The sequence below is a fragment of the Budorcas taxicolor genome, chromosome 1 (assembly GCF_023091745.1).
Source record: "Budorcas taxicolor isolate Tak-1 chromosome 1, Takin1.1, whole genome shotgun sequence".
Taxonomy (NCBI): Eukaryota; Metazoa; Chordata; class Mammalia; order Artiodactyla; family Bovidae; genus Budorcas; species Budorcas taxicolor.
This window is the reverse complement of record NC_068910.1, coordinates 196,688,375-196,708,441: the sequence shown is the minus strand read 5'-3', so window position 1 is coordinate 196,708,441 and position 20,067 is coordinate 196,688,375. Positions and strand designations below refer to the sequence as shown.

The window sequence follows — 20,067 nt, the reverse complement described above, 5'->3', positions numbered from 1 at the left end:
TAAAAGGTGGGGTGTGGTGAAGCATTTTAAGAAAATACTGGAGAAATCAAGAGCTAATAGACACTACACCAAAGGAATTATGAGAAGATGACTTGATAGAGATGAGTGCTTCCAAACCAGTACTGTACAATGAGGAAGAACACACAGAATAAACAATTCCAGAAAACAAATAACATTAGACAATCTTACTCAAACACTACTTTTAACTTCTTTAACAACAAGGACCCTTTTAATTTAAGGCACTGAAACTAAAGCGAATGGTGGGAGAAGGTTTGGTATTATATAGAAGCATTTTTATACAGATGAAAAAGCAAAATTCAGACATAAATTATGATGTAGTTGCATAAAATTACACTGAATATGCCTGTTTTCCTGCCTACTGTTCCACCTCCTCCACATCTACCATCTCTGAAACAGCAAGACCAAAGTCTCCTCTTCCTCAGCGTACTCAATGTGAAGATAATGAGGAAAAATACTTTTATGATGATTCACTTCCACTTAAGGAACAGCAAATAATCACCATGCCGTACACTTAATAAATGTATCTGTTGTATATGTCTGTGTCTCCAATGGAAAATATCCCACATAGCTCAGTAGGTAAAGCATCTGCCTTCAACACGGGAGACCTGGGTTCAATTCCTGGATCGGGAAGTTCCCCTGGAGAAGGAAATCGCAACCCACTCCAGTATTCTTGCCTGGAGAATCCCATGGACAGAGGAGCCTGGCAGGGCTCATGGGATCGCAAGAGTGAGACACACCTTAGCACTATCTTTATCTTTTTATGGCAAGAACTGCATGAGTTCTTGTGCCATCATCATTGCTTAAGTGTTCAATTATGTTTTGTGTGCAAGACAAGCATAAGGTGAGTGATATTTTTCACACAGTGTTCTATAACTTTGCTTTCGAAGAGTTACATTACTATATAGTATGACACACTATCTCTCATATAGTTGGAGAAACTATGTAACAGCGCAATTTAAAAAATGTTTCCAATAGTATATTATAAATATGACAGTAATACTATATGCTATAAAAATTTTATAACAATTCATTCATTAGTGTAAAGGCAAGGCTACTGTGAAACAATTTTATCAGTTACCCTAGGCTAATACAAAGCAATCATATTATTGCCTTCTTCATCATCACCCATGAATCATCATAATTATAAATCAATATGAATTATTCACAGTATCTTTCATTTTTGACATCTAGTGTTAGTTATATATGTAACACCTACTATGGTGTTTTGTATCATATAAGACAATACTGATATAGGTACTAACAGATGATTCACCTTGTAAACTGATGACATAAACTTTCAGTAATGATAAACGTAGCACACAATACTGTAAATTTACTTTAGCCGTTTAATGATTTTAATAACATTTTATTTTCTCTAGATTACTTTATTATAAGAATATAGCATATACTACACATAAAACACAAAATACGTGTTAATTGACTGTCAATATTACTGGTAAAGTTTCCAGTCAACAGTAAGGTATCAGTAGTTAAGTTTTGGGAGTGTCAAAAGTTATATTGACGATTTTCAGCTACAGAGGCATTACAGTAACCAATACCCACGCTGTCAAAGGGTCAGCTGACTATGAAACGTATTGTGTTGCAAAGATTTCCCAACATAGATGTCTTACTTAAATATTTGAAAACTACACAAATTGACCTTTGAGAAACCATATCTAAGAATTTATATATAGAGATCTGATTCTAATAATCTCAGGAAGAAATACAATTACATTTTGCTTTATCTCATAACAACTGACTCCACCAGGAACCAAGTATATCTACTGACCTCGAAGAGTTATAGACTGCTTTAGGAATTAACATATTTCTAATTAGGTTGTTATTACAATTATAAAAGACTTGTGGCCAGGTAGAGATTTGTAGGGCTTTCAAAAAAGGTCATGTAATAACTGGGTATGACTGGTTTGTAATAAGGAATAGAAGCTACAGCACACTATTTTTTCAGGCAATAACATACTTTTGACCACCTTTTTCAATTTAAACAGTTTCAGTCGAAATGATTTCTACCTCATTTCACCTTTACTTCACTTTGCTATGATACAACATATTCAGTCATTCATTCAACAGAAGTTTAGTGGCTTTTCTCTATTAACTAGGCATTTTTCTAGGATCTTGGGATCTAATGACTCCTTTCATCAAATATTTCAGAATTTTTTCACATAGCATAATTTAAAAACTAACCTCCTTCCACTCCCAAGGAATTAAATGACCCATTCAGTATTTAAGAAAAAAAACCTCTGTATTTAATAATATGCAAGCATTTAAATGCATTCTCAAATATATACACAGTAGTAAAAGATTAATATCTTTCTAAAGAATTGAAGATAAAAATTTTTATCTGCATCTCAATTATAATTTCACTGAGTTCATTACAGTGAACAATGTGTGATTCACTCCCACTTACGCTTATTATGTACTGAGCTCATAAGTCTTACCACTCTTTCATCATCAATGGCTTTTGCAAATACATAGTCTGTCCCTCCAAAACACAATACCACCTTTCAAACAGAATTTCCACTTGTTCTTCCTTCACTGAATCTTGTCATACTTGCAGACAATTATCATTGCCAAACAGGTCTGGCACATCTTGTTCACTAATATCATCTCTGGAAATTTTGTGTATTTGTTTGTTTGTGTGTTTATCTGTTCATTATTCTGAGTTCAAATTTTTATTTTTCAAATTGTTTATACAAGAAAATCTCAAGCAAATGAGTAAGCATCCTATTTTTTTAATGACACTGTTTTAAGCCACCTAATTAAAAGTATTATATAGATATTTAAAATTGAAACTTAAAATATTTATTAAAATTTCTAATCATCACAATTATATTTACTTACTTTTATGTAGCCCTAGGAGATATTTAACTCTGCTTTAAGTTAATATATTCTAACAATAAAAATATTAGAACAGAATTGTATTCAAACAGAATGCTGATTTTTTAAAGTCTTTGATTAGGTCAATAATCTCAAATATTCAGACAAAATGTTTAAGAATATGAAACATGCATTCTGAATAATTTCATTTGTTACACTGTATTCATTTTTGTTTTCCCCTCAGCCTGTTTTCATATATGAAGTGTTCTTATAACTTAAATCTTGGATTCCTCTTTTTACTTACCTTAGAATAATAGTTCTCAATAGTTGTTCTATGTTAGAATCACATGGTGAGCTTTTTTAAAAAAAATCCCTATGCCAAGGTCACATTCCTTACAAATTAATCAAATGTCTAGGGCATGTGTAAAGGAGCCAGGCATCAGTATCCCAGTGAGACATTAATTTGCAGCTCAAATTTAGTTTAGGAACTACTGTCTTAAAATACTTGATAATCATTCCATCATGTGTTAGTCCTGGGAAGGTCCAAGACATATACCACTTTTAAATTCACAATCGGAATCACCTGTAATGCAGGCCACGCATGGTAGAACAGTAGCTGGTAAGTAAACATACTACTTGCACCTTAACTGTACGTTACCTGGCTTTAACTTCTATTTCTAACATATAAACTCATGTATTAACAACAACAACAAAATATGTTTTACTGAACAGTAGCCCCACAGAAATGTTTCAGAATCTAGGGTTTTTGAATTTTAAAAAGTGAACTTGGTGTATAACCTTATAGATCATCATACCCCAATAAAACCTGGTGTAGCACTCTGTAGTTAAGAACATTAATATTTAACAGCAATGCATATATATTTTTTCTTTTTTTTTTTTTTTTCAAACTGACTGTGAGAAATAAAAATTGACTATAAATAGCCTCATGTTAGTTGAGGCCAAGTGGTCTTAGAGCCAAACCTGAAAGTTTGGATTATGAACTGTCAGAGCTTTTTTGAGATTACAGAAATTAAGGCAAGTGATTCTGAAATATTATGTCCATAGGTTACAATTCAAGGCCTTCCCTTGAACTGGCTAGTCTGAAAGCCAGTGACAGAATGTTTATCTAGAAAGATACACATTAAAACATTTTGATACTGCTGCTAAAGGTGAACACCTGATGAGAAAAACACATTGAGCAGCCTATGCTTGAATATTTACTTTAGTATGTATTTGTAGTACTTTTTTCAATTAAAAATAAATACTACTGCTACTATTAATAAAAAACCTAAACCCATGTTACTAAAAGAGTGGACTTATAAGAAAGCCAATCCTTGTGGCTAGTCTTAAAGGTCGAAACAAAGGAACACCTATCAGAAAATAATACCAAAGGCAGAGTGTTAAAACAAGAACTGATGCTGGCCTGAAGCATGACATGAAATGAGTTCACTATAAATAAAGAAATAAAACTGTTAAAATGTCTCAAAAATAAACATTTATGACCAGTGTAAAACTATTTGAGAGAATATTTAAGTCTTAAAATGGAAAATCATGCATGATTAACTCATGAAGACTAGCAGAGAAGACTCATATTCCAAATAGAAATCAGATTATCTCAAGCAGAGTGTTCCAAATGGAAGTACTATACACACACACACAAAATGGAAAGGGGGTGGGGGAGGGTAGAGGGACACATGTCAGCGTCAGGGATCCATACAAAACAATTTTGGGAATTCCGGATTAAATTTAGGAAATTTTTCACTGTTAGGATTTCTAATAACCTTAAATAAGATAATGTGCTTTGACAATCTTAGGTCAGGTATCTTAGGTAGGTTTAACAGTCAGCCTTCTAACACTTCCTTGACCTCCAAACCCTTTTTTCTTTAAAACATTTAAGAGGACTAGCATTCCACAGAATATGAAACTGTTAGAGGTGCATTTATAAATTCAGGATTTTAGATGGTCTTCAAGAATGAATGTAAAGAATCAACTCATACCTCATACCATTAATTTTCCAATCATTATCAGCCATCAGTCATTATTCAGTGCTACTATCTCCATGCAATGTAATAAAATTTCCAAAGATGATTCATTTTGGAAATAACAGCATGGATTATCACATAAATGAGAAAATAGTATAAATTCTCTTAAGTACAAAGTCAAAACAAAACTTAAAATAATCAACATATTCACCATTTACAAGTACAAGCAGGCAATTTATATAAACAGTGAAATGCTATACCTCATCAAATTCTTCAGTCATTTTTCTGATGATTTCTGCATTCTGCATATTTCGAAACATCTCTATTCTCACAGTACCTGTGGAACAACAGATTCTATAGTTAATTTTTCCTCTCCATGCTAAAAGTTACATGTAACTTGACTACTATTTGAAAAGTTTTATATGAAAGTGATTGGGTTTTTCTTTCTTCTGCAAACTTCTATTTTAAAGGAATCCCTTGTTTAAGAATTTAAAAATTCTTTAAACGTTAAAAAAGAAAAACACCTGAATAACCTATGCATTAGGTAAGTCTAATGAAAAATGTTGAGAGAAGTATTAAAGAAGGAAAAGACAAAGAAATAAAACAATGAATTTACATAGTACAGAGGGCCCTAAAGATGGCTTACGATAACCAGATATATGAGGCTTCCCTGGTGACAGATGATGAAGAGTTGGCCCGCAAAGCAGGAGACCTGGGTTCGATCCCTGGGTCAAGATCCCAGGTGGCTACCTTAGTCCAAAAACCATCCAAGTATAGAGAATGTTATCTCCCTTCAAGGCACCTTCTGTGTTTTTTTTTAATCATCAGAATGTTCTCCTTTTATTTAAAACTAAGTGTTCCTTAATTTAACAATACTTTCAGTCAAATCCGTTTTCTTTGAAGATTCCAGGAACTTCTACATAAGGATCAAACAAAGGAAAAAGCCATAACCCCCTTTTCATTTCATTCCTTCATACTTCTACCTTACTTTACTTTTATCTCAAATATGGCTATGTTAATATTATCACTCTTATAAGAATGAGTGGTTTACACTGAAAAATCTATGTTTAAAATAACAGAATTTAAAGAAAACTGAAACAAGGTTCAAAATCAACTTAGATACAAAGAATTCTGATATAATAATTAAAGGAGGTTCTGTTTTAATTGGATAAATGTGTTGGACGCTAAGCTGTGTCTGACTCTTGTGACCCCATGGACTGTAGCCCACCAGGCTTCTCTGTCCATGGGATTTCTCAGGCAAGAATACCGGGGTTGGTTGTCATCTTCTGATGCAGGAGATCTTCCTGACCCAGGGATCAAACAGAGTCTCCTGCATTGGCAGGCGGATTCTTTACCACTGAGCCACCGGGGAAGCTCAATAATTAAATGAGGTTCAGTTTCAACTGCATAAATGTAAAATATTCAAGTTAAAAATCACAAGAATAATACTCAATAAACAGTAGGAAAATAATTAATTTATAACTTCTGACAGGCTCCTTGCAAGTGATTAATATCAGCTCTATCTGAAGTCACAATTACGAATGGAGGCTGGAAGAGTCTCTGAGTCATACTGTATGAAAGAACATGGAGCAATGAATAGCCATTAAAGTCAAAGTATGATCTAGAATCAGAGTCCTTAAAAAACTACAGTGGCATATTTAGCTCTTATTCAACTTAATTTTTACTAATCTTAAAATGAAAAAAATTATGTTTGCCCTATCTTTAAATCAGAACCATTTTACAGCACATTTCATTTATTGATACATAGCTCTCATTAATTTTCAATAGGTATTCCAAATATTCAACTGTAGAAATGATAGGTTGGAAGGAGAATGAAAAGGAAAAATGTTTTTAAATAGTTCTTCCCCTTAAAAGTTCTTATTCAAACAGTTTTTGGAAATATGCAATTTCAAAAAAAAGAGAAAATTTTGACTGTGATTTAAAATTTTATGAGAAAAACAGTAATGCACAGAGTATTCAACAGTGTTGAAAATAGGCTGTTTATGTACTATAGAACAGCCTATATTTTCAGAGGATTTTAAAAAATTAAATAAACAAGAAATATGCTTAACTGATAAGTGAGCTCAAATAAAAATAACTTTCTCTTAGATAGTCTCAAAAATCACTCAATTAAATAAAATTGTTTACATTTAAACCTGCATAGGTCATAAAATATTGCATCAATCTGAAATAGATTTGATAGATAAAAAGTAAGTCATTTCAGGAGTTAATTCATGGTACTCTTGATAAGTAGAAGGACTGATGCTGAAGCTAAAGCCTTAGTATTTTGGCCACCTGATGCGAAGAGATCACTCACTGGAAAAGACCATGATGCTGGGAAAGATTGAGAGCAGGAAGAGAAGGGAGCAACAGAGGATGAGATGGCTGGATGGCATCACCAACTCAATGGACTTGAATCTGGGCAAACTCAGGGAGGTAGTGAAGAACAGAGAAGTCTGGTGTACTACAGTTCATGGGGTCACGAAGAGTCAGATTTGACTTAGAGACTCAACAACAACATTTGATAAGTAAAATTACATTCATCTGTACTTATTAAAGCAAAAGAAATAAAATCAGATGTTAAAATTATTAAACATGACAAGAACTGTTCTTCTTAGGGGGATGGAAATATTTTAGATCTTGAATAGAGTTGTCATCATTATGGCTGTATGCATTTGTCAAAAGCTACCTATCTATATACTCTGGTGACTTTTAATGCATGGAAATTAGATCCTGGTAAAGTTGATTCTTTAAAAATTCAAGAAAAAGGACAAAGCTAACCCTAATTGTTCAGTAATGAGTTGCACATATAACCGTTAAAATATTTCCGATGTAAATAATGCTCAACTACTCAATTTCCATAATTGACAAGGCAGTTTTCACATAGAGTGGAGTTTTAAATATACTTTCAATAAAATAGCTATTGTAGTTCATAAAGGGAGGACTATTTCATGGCATCAATTTAATGCAGTGAAGGGAAAGGCAACAAAACAACAACCATTATTAAAAGAAATATAAAAAACTTTAAAGATGACTATAATATACAAAATCAATTACTAACAAAATAAAATCAGATGTTTAAAAGTCACACTTTTTAAAATGAACAGAAGCCTTGCATTGATACTTTTTAAGAAAGAAATTCCTTTTGCTGCCATAATGACTGTGCCAAAGATTACCTTATTTACTTATTTTTCTCCTGTCCATTCTTCTCCAACTGAGTCCCACAATTCTACTGAAACCGCTTCCTCACACCAGTGATCTCTGAACTGCTACATCAAACAATCTTAGTAATAATCTATCTATTCTATTTAAAGCATTTGTTTATTTCATTGGTTCCTATAGCATTCTACATCTGTACTATATTTTCTGTTGATTTGTCTTGATTTCTTTCACTTACTTTTAGGCATTTAACGTGAATAAATACAGGTATTTTCTAAAGCTCTATTCAAGCATTCTTCTTTGTCCATTTTAAAATTTTCTAGCCTGGAAACGGCCCCAATCTAGCTCACCCAATAGAAAAAAGTATAGCAGGGACCACTATTTACTGATCTTTCTATTTCTCCATGAGCCTTAAAACTTTCTGACATCGTAAGTTCCTCTGTCCTATTAAGTTTTCTTTGATAATAATAATAAAGAATATTGCCCTAATTCAAGACTAATTTTCAGAATACATTAAAAAGCTAACCTCAGTTCATTTTTGGAGTCTTCATTCTTAAATATGAATATTTCTAATAGATTATCCTAAGATTATGGAGAGTAAAGGTAAATAAATCTGAAATAATTCAGATTTATGGAAACAAAACTATACGAAAATATAGAATAAAAAAGAGTAAAGACCATCTTTCAAGCACTTAAATACTAACAAGTTACCTATGAGAATCTTAAAAGAATAAGCCACCAATATACATATTTTATGAAAGGTTGTTTCAGCAGGCTCTCCAGACAGGATTGCAGTTTTAATAAAGAAAAAGGAAGAACTTTAAAAATTGTCATTTTAAACTATGAATAATTTTAGAAAGAGAAGTAACATCAGAAATCTACCTGCAAATTCTTGATCATTTAAACTATGTCAAACACTGATGACAGCAGAAATTGATACAATCCCTGTGGGATGTGACTTGGCAAATGTCTACAAAAATTAAAAATTTATATTCCTTTTTGCCTTGATATTGTACTTGTTGCAAAGTATTCATAAAATCACATGTGTGAAAAATAATGAATACACAAGGTTATGCCCTGAAGCATAGTTTGCAACAATAAAAAAGGTAAACACCCCATTTCCCCATAAATAAGAATCTGATTAAGTAAAAATGGTGATGATAATGACAATGATGGAAGGCAACATTTGGCTGCTCACTACCAACTAGGCCTTGTACTAATAAGTGCTTAAACTTCACAACAACTTTATTCAGAATACAATTTTTCTCCCATGTACAGATGAGAAACTTGAGACACTTAAGAGATTTAGCAACTTGTAAAGGGCTTTTCCAGCAGCAGATCCATGGCCTATATGTAGGCAGACTGGCAACAGATCCATGGAAACCACTACTATTAAATGGCTCTTAAAGTCAATGGAAGCCATGGATATAAAAAACAAAGTTATCTATGACTGATATAAAAAGATCTGTAGGATATATTCATACATGAAGAAGAGAGGTATAGGTTCTCGTTCAAGGTGGCAACATAGGAAGATCCTGAACTCACCTTCTCCCATGGAAACAGTCAACAATTACATATGCAAAGACTTCCTCTTAAAAAACACGTAAAGGTTGGCTGAATGGGCTGAATGATGATTATATATCCGGCAAATGAGAAGAAAATCACATCAAAGCAGCAAGACAGGCTGGCACAAAATATCATCAAATGGCACAAGATAAAGCCAATCTACACCGCAGTGAACTACAACTTGGAGGGAACTCAAAACCAGAGCTTCTCCTGAGGAGTGAAGGGCTCAAACTGCACATTAGGTATGACAAATTTTAAGATATGCACTTGAGAGATGAGCCCCATCCCCCAAAAATCTACTTTTGAAAATCAACAAGGATCACATCTTGAGACCCATAAAACAGCATCAATCTAGTAGAAAGTTCTAAAACGGCCTGCACAACTTGAACTCTTCCACCCAAGGCTCAGCTCAGGTAGGTTAAGGGAACTAAAACTTAAAGCGAATAAGGATCACGTGCTTATATTAAAACCATGGCCTAAGAGGCAGGCACCTAATTTAACACATGCACATCTAGGAGCCTGCTGGACTACTCTGGGGACAGAGTAGCGGGCACCATTTTTATACTTTTCCTTTGCCATGCTCTGGAGCACCAATAGGGGGCCTATGTGTGCCTGATGTCCTAATATTTGCGGCTCCTGCCGACAATATAATTCTTGATCACCTGGCTCTGGAGGTCAGGGAGTTGCATTCCTGATCATGTGGAACTGTAATAATCAGTGTCATCATAATGGAGCTCCTATCCGTCTGGTGCCCTGATTTTTGTGATTGCTGCCAGGTGGACACCTTGGTTTCACTGGACTTTAGAGGCCAGTGGGACTTAAAATTGTAGATCTCGCAACACCTTAACCAATGAAAAAAGAGTTCGAAATCAGCTACCACTTCCAGGTAATAGGAAGAGGCAACAGATCCAAGAATTCAATCTTTCTGTGAAAGAGACCTATTAGTTAGTCATTACGATTGTGACCGGAGGGGCAGGGTTCTCTTTAAACAATATCTAGGGACTGAGCTTTCCTTTTTCAATGATTTCTCAATAAACTGTGGAAAATTCTGAAAGAGATGGGAATACCAGAGCACCTGACCTGCCTCTTGAGAAATCTGTATGCAGGTCAGGAAGCAACAGTTAGAACTGGACATGCAACAACAGACTGGTTCCAAATAGGAAAAGGAGTACGTCAAGGCTGTATATTGTCACCCTGCTTATTTAACTTCTATGCAGAGTACATCATGAGAAACGCTTGACTAGAAGAAGCACAAGCTGGAATCAAGATTGCTGGGAGAAATCTCAATAACCTCAGATATGCAGATGACACCACCCTTATGGCAGAAAGTGAAGAGGAGCTAAAAAGCCTCTTGATGAAAGTGAAAGAGGAGAGCGAAAAAGTTGGGTTAAAGGTCAACATTCAGAAAATGAAGATGGTGGCATCTGGTCCCATCACTTCATGGGAAATAGATGGGGAAACAGTGGAAACAGTGTCAGACTTTATTTTTTTGGCCTCCAAAATCACTGCAGATAGTGACCGCTGCCATGAAATTAAAAGACACTTACTCCTTGGAAGAAAAGTTATGACCAACCTAGATAGTATATTCAAAAGTAGACACATTACTTTGCCAACTAAGGTCCGTCTAGTCAAGGCTATGGTTTTTCCAGTGGTCATGTTGGATGTGAGAGTTGGACTGTGAAGAAGGCTGAGCACCGAAGAATTGATGCTTCTGAACTGTGGTGTTGGAGAAGACTCTTGAGAGTCCCTTGGACTGCAAGGAGATCCATCCAGTCCATTCTGAAGGAGATCAGCACTGGGATTTCTTTGGAAAGAATGATGCTAAAGGTGAAGCTCCAGTACTTTGGCCACCTCATGCGAAGAGTTGACTCACTGGAAAAGACTCTGATGCTGGGAGGGATTGGGGGCAGGAGTAGAAGGGGACGACCGAGGATGAGATGGCTGGATGGTATCACGGACTTGATGGATGTGAGTCTGAGCGAACTCCGGGAGATGGTGATGGACAAGGAGGCCTGGCGTGCTGCGATTCATGGGGTCGCAAAGAGTCGGACACGACTGAGTGACTGAACTGAACTGAACTGAACTGAGCTTTCCTTTTTCAATGATTTCAGAGAGTGGGCACTATATTCACCTCACTCTCTGAAGTGTTCCAGAGCACCAGAGTCTACTGGTAGGAACTTGTACATGTATCTGGTGCCCTGGTTTTTTGTGTTTAACACCTGAGATTTTACAAATGGAACTATGGCTACCTGATCACCTTGTTCTGATAGAAGGGGCTGGGTTACCTGGGCGATGGACTGTGGCAATTAGAGAGATGATTCGGGGCAGATTAACATGCATAGACCACTGCACAAATAGCTGCCTGAAAGACATTTCCAGTATATGAAAGAGGCTACTTTACTTCTCTTGGACCTTTAGATGGACAAAAAGGCTTCAGGTTTGACACACATGTAGCAGCATATATGGAGCAGCTCTCAAGGAATACAGACTGTGGATGTCATTTTGATGCTCTCTTTGGCCTTGTTTCAATTCACTGTTATCTTCTACTCATCTGAAGCCCTGATTTTTGTGATTGCTCTGCAAGATATACTTTCAGATTGCCTGGCTCTGGTAACCAGTGGGTCTTATGCTTACAGCCTTTAAGGACTGCATATATTATATCTACATATTTTTAAAAGCTGTTAGCTGATGGCCTGGCTTCTAGAATTCCCGGAGTCCACCCAAACCATGTCCATTGAGTTGGTGATGCCATCCAACCATCTCATCCTGTGTCGTCCCCTTCTCCTCTTGCCCTCAATCCTTCCCAGCATCAAGGTCTTTTCAAATGAATCAGCTCTTTGCATCAGGGGCCAAAGTATTGGAGTTTCAGCTTCAACATCAGTCTTTCCAATGAACACCCAGGACTGATCTCCTTTAGAAAGGACTGGTTGGATCTCCTTGCAGTCCAAGGGACTCTCAAGAGTCTTCTCCAACACCACAGTTCAAAGCATCAATTCTTTAGGGATCAGCTTTCTTTATATAGTCCAACTCTCACATCCATAGATGACTACTGGAAAAACCATAGCATTTACTAGATGGACCTTAGTTGGCAAAGTAATGTCTCTGCTTTTTAATATGCTGTCTAGGTTGGTCATAACTTTCCTTCCAAAGAGTAAGTGTCTTTTAATTTCATGGCTGCAATCACGATCTGCAGTGATTCTAGAGCCCAGAAGAATAAAGTTAGCCACTATTTCCCCACCTATTTCCCATGAAGTGATGGGACCAGATGCCATGATCTTAGTTTTCTGAATGCTGAGCTTTAAGCCAACTTTTTCACTCTCCCCTTTCACTTCCATCAAGAGGCTCTTAGTTCTTCTTCACTTTCTGCCATAAGGATGGTGTCAGCTGCATATCTGAGGTTATTGATATTTCACCCAGCAATCTTGATTATGGGATGGTACCACATATGCTAACATTCACATTTTAGGTCTCCCAGGAGAAGAAGGCAAGAAAGGAGCAAAAATCAGACATTCAAGTTCTAGAAGCCCAGAGAATACCAAATAAGATGAATTGAAAATGGCTCAAAGGAAGGCACATTATAAAATGAAAAAAAGACAAAAAGATAATGCTAAAAACAACAGGAGAAAAGCAACTGGCTATACACAAAGACCTCCCATGAGACTTTGAACACACTTTTCAGTAAAAATTCTACAGGCCAGAAGGGAATGCATGATATATTCAAAGTGGTAGGAAAAAAAAAAGAAAAGAAACCTCTAACCAAGCAAACTCCACCTGGAAGAGTTCTCATTCAGAATTGAAGTTGAGGGAGTTTTCCAGGCAAGCAAAAGCTAAAGGAATCTATACCATTAAACCAGTCTACAAGAAATGTTTAACGGACACCTTTAAGATGAAAGGAAACAGCACTACTTAGTTATCAGAACACATATGCAATAGTAAATCTAACTGAAAAGCAAATATACAGTAAAGTAGTGGATTAATGACTTGCATGTAAATAATTAAGAAATATATAAGTTTTTCAAAATGTTAAATATAACATCAAAAATATAAAACATGGAGTGTGGGAACAGAGTAGTCATGTTGAGCCTTAAAATTGGATGAAATGTAAGTTATCATCAACTTAAAATGCTATTATAAATCTCATGGTAATCCAAAGCAAAAACCTATACTATAAATACATAGAAAATAAAGAAATATACACCTACCACTAGATAAAGTTATCAAACTACAAAGGAGAGGCAGAGAAGAAGGAAGAAACAGAGAGCAACTACAAGAGCAGCTAGGAAACAAGAAAAAGGCAATAAGCAAAAATCTATCAGCAACTACTTTCAATGTAAGTAGACTAAATTCTCCAACCAAAAGACATGGAGTAGTTGAGTAAATAAAAACCAAGTTCCTTCTATGGGCTGCCAACAAAGACACACTACAGGTAAAGACACAAAGACTGAAGTAAATGTACAGGAACACTATACCATGTAAATAAAAACTAAAATAAAGCTGGGATAGATATTTACACATCACACAAAACAGACTTAATAGAAGACAATTAAGTAGACAATATAATAAGGAGACAATATAATTTAAAAAAAAATTTAATGTGTAAAATAATGGTAAAGGGATCATCCAACAAAAAAACAACACCTGAAAATATTTATGCATACAACAGCACATAGGAAAAAAATACCAGTGACCACATAAGAGTCTGGGCTGGACCTACTTTTTAGAACTGGATGGTCTTCTGCAGAGGTGGCATGGTGGGGGTGGTGGGGGGAGGGTGGCTGTTGCTGACTGCAGGGATAAACACAGTGGCAGTTTTGGCAAATATTCACTCATATGAGCCCTCCTGGAAACCATCATTTCCTCCCCAAGACCTAACCTAACCCAACAGCCTGTAGGCTCCAGTGCTGGAAGGCCTCAGGCCATACAACCATCAGAGCCGCATCCAGCAAAAGACAGGCTGCTTAGGTCTTCCTGAGCACAGTGCTGTCCATTAGAAGAACAAGACCCAACTCCATTCCAGTGAGAGCAGGAATAAACTTTCCCACAAAGAAGCCTGCACAAGCCTGTCAGACAGCCTCATCCAGCAGAAAGGCAGAAAAAAGAAGGGGAAAGAAACTACAACTTTGTAGCCTGTGAAACAGAAACTATAATCAAAGAAAATTAGACAAAACGAGGTGGTAGAGGAATATACTGCCGATGAAGAACACGACAAAACCTCAGAAAAGTAATGAAGTGAAGTCCAAATAGGCAATCTACCGGAGAAAGAATACAGAGTAAAGAGAGTGAAGAAGATGCAAGATTTCAGGGGGGGGGGGGGGGGGCGGGGGGGGGGAACGGAGGCAAAGATTAAGAAAATGCAAGAAATGTTTAACAAAGACCTAATAAAACTACAGAACAAAAAGAGAGGAACAATACTATAACTGAAATAAAAAAGACAACAGAAGAAATCAATAGCAGAATAACTGAGTAAGAAGAACAGATAAATAAGCTGCAAGAAAAGAATGGTGGAAATCACATCTGCAGAACAGAATAAATTAAAAAAAAACAATGAAAACAGCCCCAGAAGCTCTGTGACAACATTAAATGCACTAATTTGCATTACAGGAGTCCCAGATGAAGAGAGAATGAGGACCTAAGAGAATATTTGAAGAGATACAAGAAAACTTCCTTAACATGGGAACAGAAACAGTCATCTGAGTTCAGGAAGTGCAGCAAGTTCCAGGCAGGTTAAACCCAAAAAGGAATACACTGAGACACAGTCATCAAACAGACAAAAATTAAAGACAGAAAAAATATTTTTTAAAAAACATAAGAAAAGCAAGAAGTAACATATAAGTGATATTCCTCCTGTAAGGGTATCAGCTGATTTCTCAGCAGAAACTCTGCAGGCAAAAAGGGAGTGGAATGATATATTTAAAGTGATGAATGGGTAAAACCTACAACCAAGAATTTCCTGTCTTGCAAGGCTCTCATTCAGATTCAACAAAAAATAAAAATAAAAACCTTTACACACAACCAAAAACTAAGAGAATTCAGTATCATGAAACCACCTTTGCAACAAAAGCTATGGGAACTTTCCTTAGTGAAAAATAAAAGACCACTACTAGAAACAAGACCACTACTATGAATGGAAAAATTCACTGGTAAAGCCAAATATGAAATAAAGGTAGGAATTCATCTGCATACACTTAGGATATCAAAACCAGCAACTGTGAGAAGAGGAGAGCAACAAATGCAGAATATCAGAAAAGGCAACTGAATTTAAAAGGCAGCAACTTCGAATATTCTTGTTATAGACTGCTATATCAAAACTCCACAGAAACTTCCCTGTGGATCCCAAAGAAGGGTACACAAATTTGATCCCTGGTCACGGAGCTAGGATCCCCACATGTTGAGCAGCAGGGCCAAAACTAAAATATCCCCCACTCCATCCTTTGGGTCTTCCCCCAGAAGTCCAGAAATTAGGACTCTGCCTTCCAATGCATGGGATGCATGTTGGATCTCCAATCAAGGAGCTAAGATCATACACGTCTCATGGTCAAAAAAAATCAAAACGTAAAACAGAAAGAATGCTATGAAAAATTAAATAAAAAATTTAAAAATGCTACACATAAGAACAACCTAAAACAAACAATCACAATAACCACAAATAGAAACTCTATAATAGATAAACACACACACACATAGAAATCCAAATACAACACTGAAGTTAACCACCAAATCAGAAAAGAAGAGAACAAAATAGGAAAACAGGAAGGGAAGGAAAAAAGACCTACAAAAACAAATCCAAAACAATCAACAAAATGGCAATACTAATATACACTGAGATAACTACCTTAAATGTAAATGGATTAAGTGCTTCAACCAAAAGACATAGACTGGATGAATAGATACAAAATCAAAACTTGTACATATACTGTCTGCAAAAGACACACTTCAAATCTAGGGACATATATAGTCTGAAAGTGAGGGATGGAAAAAAAGTATTTCATGCAAATGGAAATCAAAAGAAAGCTGGAATAGCAACACTCATATCAGACAAAGTACAATTTAAAATAAAGACTATTACAAGAGACAAACACTATGTAATGATCAAGGGATAAATTAAAGAAGAATACGTTACAACTACAAATATATATGCACCCAGCATAGGAACATGCCAGCATATAATACAAATATTAAGAGCCATAAAAGGAAAAACTGGCATTACCTCAATAACAGTGGGTTAAGACCCCACTTTCATCAATGCACAGATCATCCAGACAGAAGATCAATAAAGAAACACAGGCCTTAAATGACACATTAGACCAGATTGTCTTCACTGATATTTATGAAGCATACCATACAAAAGCCACAGAAAGACATTCCTTTCAAGTGCTCATGGAATATTTTCTAGGACTGATCACATTCTGGGCCACAAAACAAATCTACCTTGGTAAATTTAAGAAAACTGAAATCATATCCAGTATCTTTTCTGACCACAATGCTCATGAGATTAGAAATCAAGGATAACGAAAAACTATAAAAAACACAAACATGTGGAGGCAAAATATGCTACTAAACATGGATCCTAGGTGGAGCTAGTGATAAAGAATCCGCCTGCCAATGAAGGAAACACAAGAGACATGGGTTCAATCCCGACGTCAGGAAGATTCCCTGAAGTAAGAAATGGCAAACCACTCTAGTATTCTTGCCTGGAAAATATCCTGGGCAGAGTAGCCTATTGGGTTTCCATTCATGGGGTCGAAAAGAGTTGGACATGACTGAGCAACTGAGCACAGCATAGAAATCATGAAGCTGCAAAAAATCAAAGAAGAAATTTAAAAATATCTAGAGACAATGATAATGAAAACACAAATATCTAAAACCTACAGGGTACCATAAAAGCTTTTCTAAGAGGGGAAACAAACTTACCACAAGAAATAAGAAAAACCACAAATAAACATCCTAATGTTACACCTAAAGCAACTAGAGAAAGGAAAAAAGAAAAAAACTTGTTAGTAGAAGGAAAGAAATCATAAAGATCAGAGCAGAATAAATGAAACAGAAATGAAAACAATAGAAAATATCAATAAAACTAAAAGCTGCTTCCTAAAAACATTTTTTAAAAAAATCGATGAAACTTTAGCAAACTCATCAAAAAAAGAGGGATCAAGTCAATAAAATTGCAAATGTAAAAGTAGAAGCTACAATATACACTGCAGAAATACAAAGGATTATAAGAGACTACTATAAGCAACTATATGCCAATAAAATGGACAAAATGACAGAAATGGTCAAATTCTAAAAACATATATACTGTCTCCCAAGACTGAATCAGGAAGAAATAGAAAATATGAACTAAGCAATCACAAGCACTGAAACTGAAACTGTAATTTTAAAAATTCCCAAGAAACCAAAGTCCAAGACATGAAGCTTCACAAGAAAAGTTTATCAAACACTTAGAGAACAGTTAACACCTATCCTTCTGAAATGATTCTTTAAAAAAAACTGCAGAGGAAGGAATACGCCAAAACCATTCTATGAGGCCATGATCACCCTGATACCAAACATTACAAAGATATCACACACACACAAAAAGAAAACCACAGGCCAGTATCAGTGATGAGTGTAGACTCAAAAATCATCAACAAAATGCTAGCAATCCAAATCCAACAAATGCCACATTAAAAGGATCATACACTAACGATCAACTGGAATTTACCTTAGGAATGCAAAGATTTTTCACTATCTCCACAAATCAATGGGATACACCATATCAACAAACTGAATAAAAAGCACATGATTATCTCAAAAGATTCAAAAAAAGCTTTTGACAAACTTCAACACCCATTTATACTTAAAAAAAAAAAAACCTCTCTATAAAATGGGCACAGAGGGATCATATATCAATATAATAAAGGCCTTCTATGATAAACCAACAGCTAACGTCATACTAAATGGCGAAAATCTAAGAGCATTTCATATAAGATCAGAAATGCAAACAGATGTCCACTCTCCCAATTTTAATTCAGGATAGTTTTGGCAGTCCTAGCCAGGGCAATCAGAGAAGAAAAAAATAAATAAACAGAATCCAGATTGGAAAAGAAGACTTAAAACTCTGTCTGAACTTCCCTGGTGGTCCAGTGGTTAAGAATTCACCTGCCAAGGCAGGGAACAAGGGTTTGATCTCTGGTTCAAGGACAACCCGTGCCGTGGGACAACTAAGCCCATGCGCCACAAGTCCTGGGCCCAAGTAGCACAACTACTGAAGCCTGCATGTTCTAGAGCCTGTGCACCCCAACTAGAGAAGCTACCACAATGAAAAGCCCGTGCACCACAAGTGGAAGAGTACCTGCTCATCCCAACTACAGAAAGCCTGCGGGATGCAGTGAAGATCCAATGCAGCCAAAAATAAATAGATGAGTAAACAAATTTAAAAAAAGTTTGCAAATGAAATGATACTTACTGTACATAGAAAATTCTAAAGATGCTACCAGAAATCTACTAGAGTTCATCAATGAATTTGGTAAAGCTGTAGCATAAAATAAATGCACAGAAATTCGTTGCATTTCCATATGCTAACAACAAAAGATAAAGAAACAATCCCAGACTACTCTGGTGGTCCAGTGGTTGGGAGTCTATGGGCCAATGCAGGGAACATGGGTTCGATCTCTGGTCCAGGAAGACCCCACGTGCTGAGGGCAACTAAGTTCATGCACCACAACTACTGAGTCTAGGCTCTTGATTCTGCAAGGTACAACTACTATGACTGTGCACAGCAATTACTGAAACCCATGCACAGCAACTACTGAAGCCTGTCCACTCTAGGGCCTGTGTGCCACAACTACTGAACCTTTCCACTGCAGCCGCAGAAGCCTATGCACCTAGAACCAATGCTCTCCAACAAGAAGCCACCACAGAGGGAAGGCTGTACACTGTAAGAATAGCCTCCACTCACTGCAACTAGAGAAAACCCACACATTGCAACGAACACCAAGCACAGACCAAAATAAATATGATTTTCAATAAAGGAATAAAATTTGATTTCAAAAAATTTTAAATAAATAATACCATTTATCGTCACATCCAAAAGAATAAAATATCTAGAAAAAACTCCCTTAAGGAAACAAAAGACCTGTACACAGAAAACTATAAGACACTGAAGACAGAAATTAAAAACGACAGAAACACAAGGGAAAGATTTACAATGTTCTTGGACTGGAAGACTCAATATTGTCCAAATGACCGAAGCCAATCTAGATATTTGATGCAATTCCTATCAAATTACCAGTGGCATTTTTCACAGAACTATTAATATAACAACAACAACAAAATCTTAAATTTGCATGAAGACACAAAAGATCCTGAAGTCAAATCAATCTTAAAAAACAAAAACGGACCTGGAGGAATCAGGCTCCCTACCTCAAGGCTATAGTATAAAGCTAAAGTCAATATCAAAACAGTATGGTATGGGCACAAAAATACAAATATAAATCAATGGAACAGGATAGAAAGGCTAAACTCA

The 20,067-nt window shown here is 35.9% G+C and overlaps 1 protein-coding gene across 1 annotated transcript in view; it reads right to left on the bottom strand.

Moving 5' to 3' along the window:
- STAG1 (stromal antigen 1) overlaps positions 1-20,067 on the bottom strand; it is a 465,665-nt gene that overhangs the window by 207,162 nt on the left and 238,436 nt on the right. Inside the window, exon 6 of the mRNA XM_052642913.1 lies at positions 5,099-5,175. Coding sequence (XP_052498873.1) covers positions 5,099-5,175 — 77 coding nt within the window. The remainder of the gene's footprint in view (positions 1-5,098; positions 5,176-20,067) is intronic.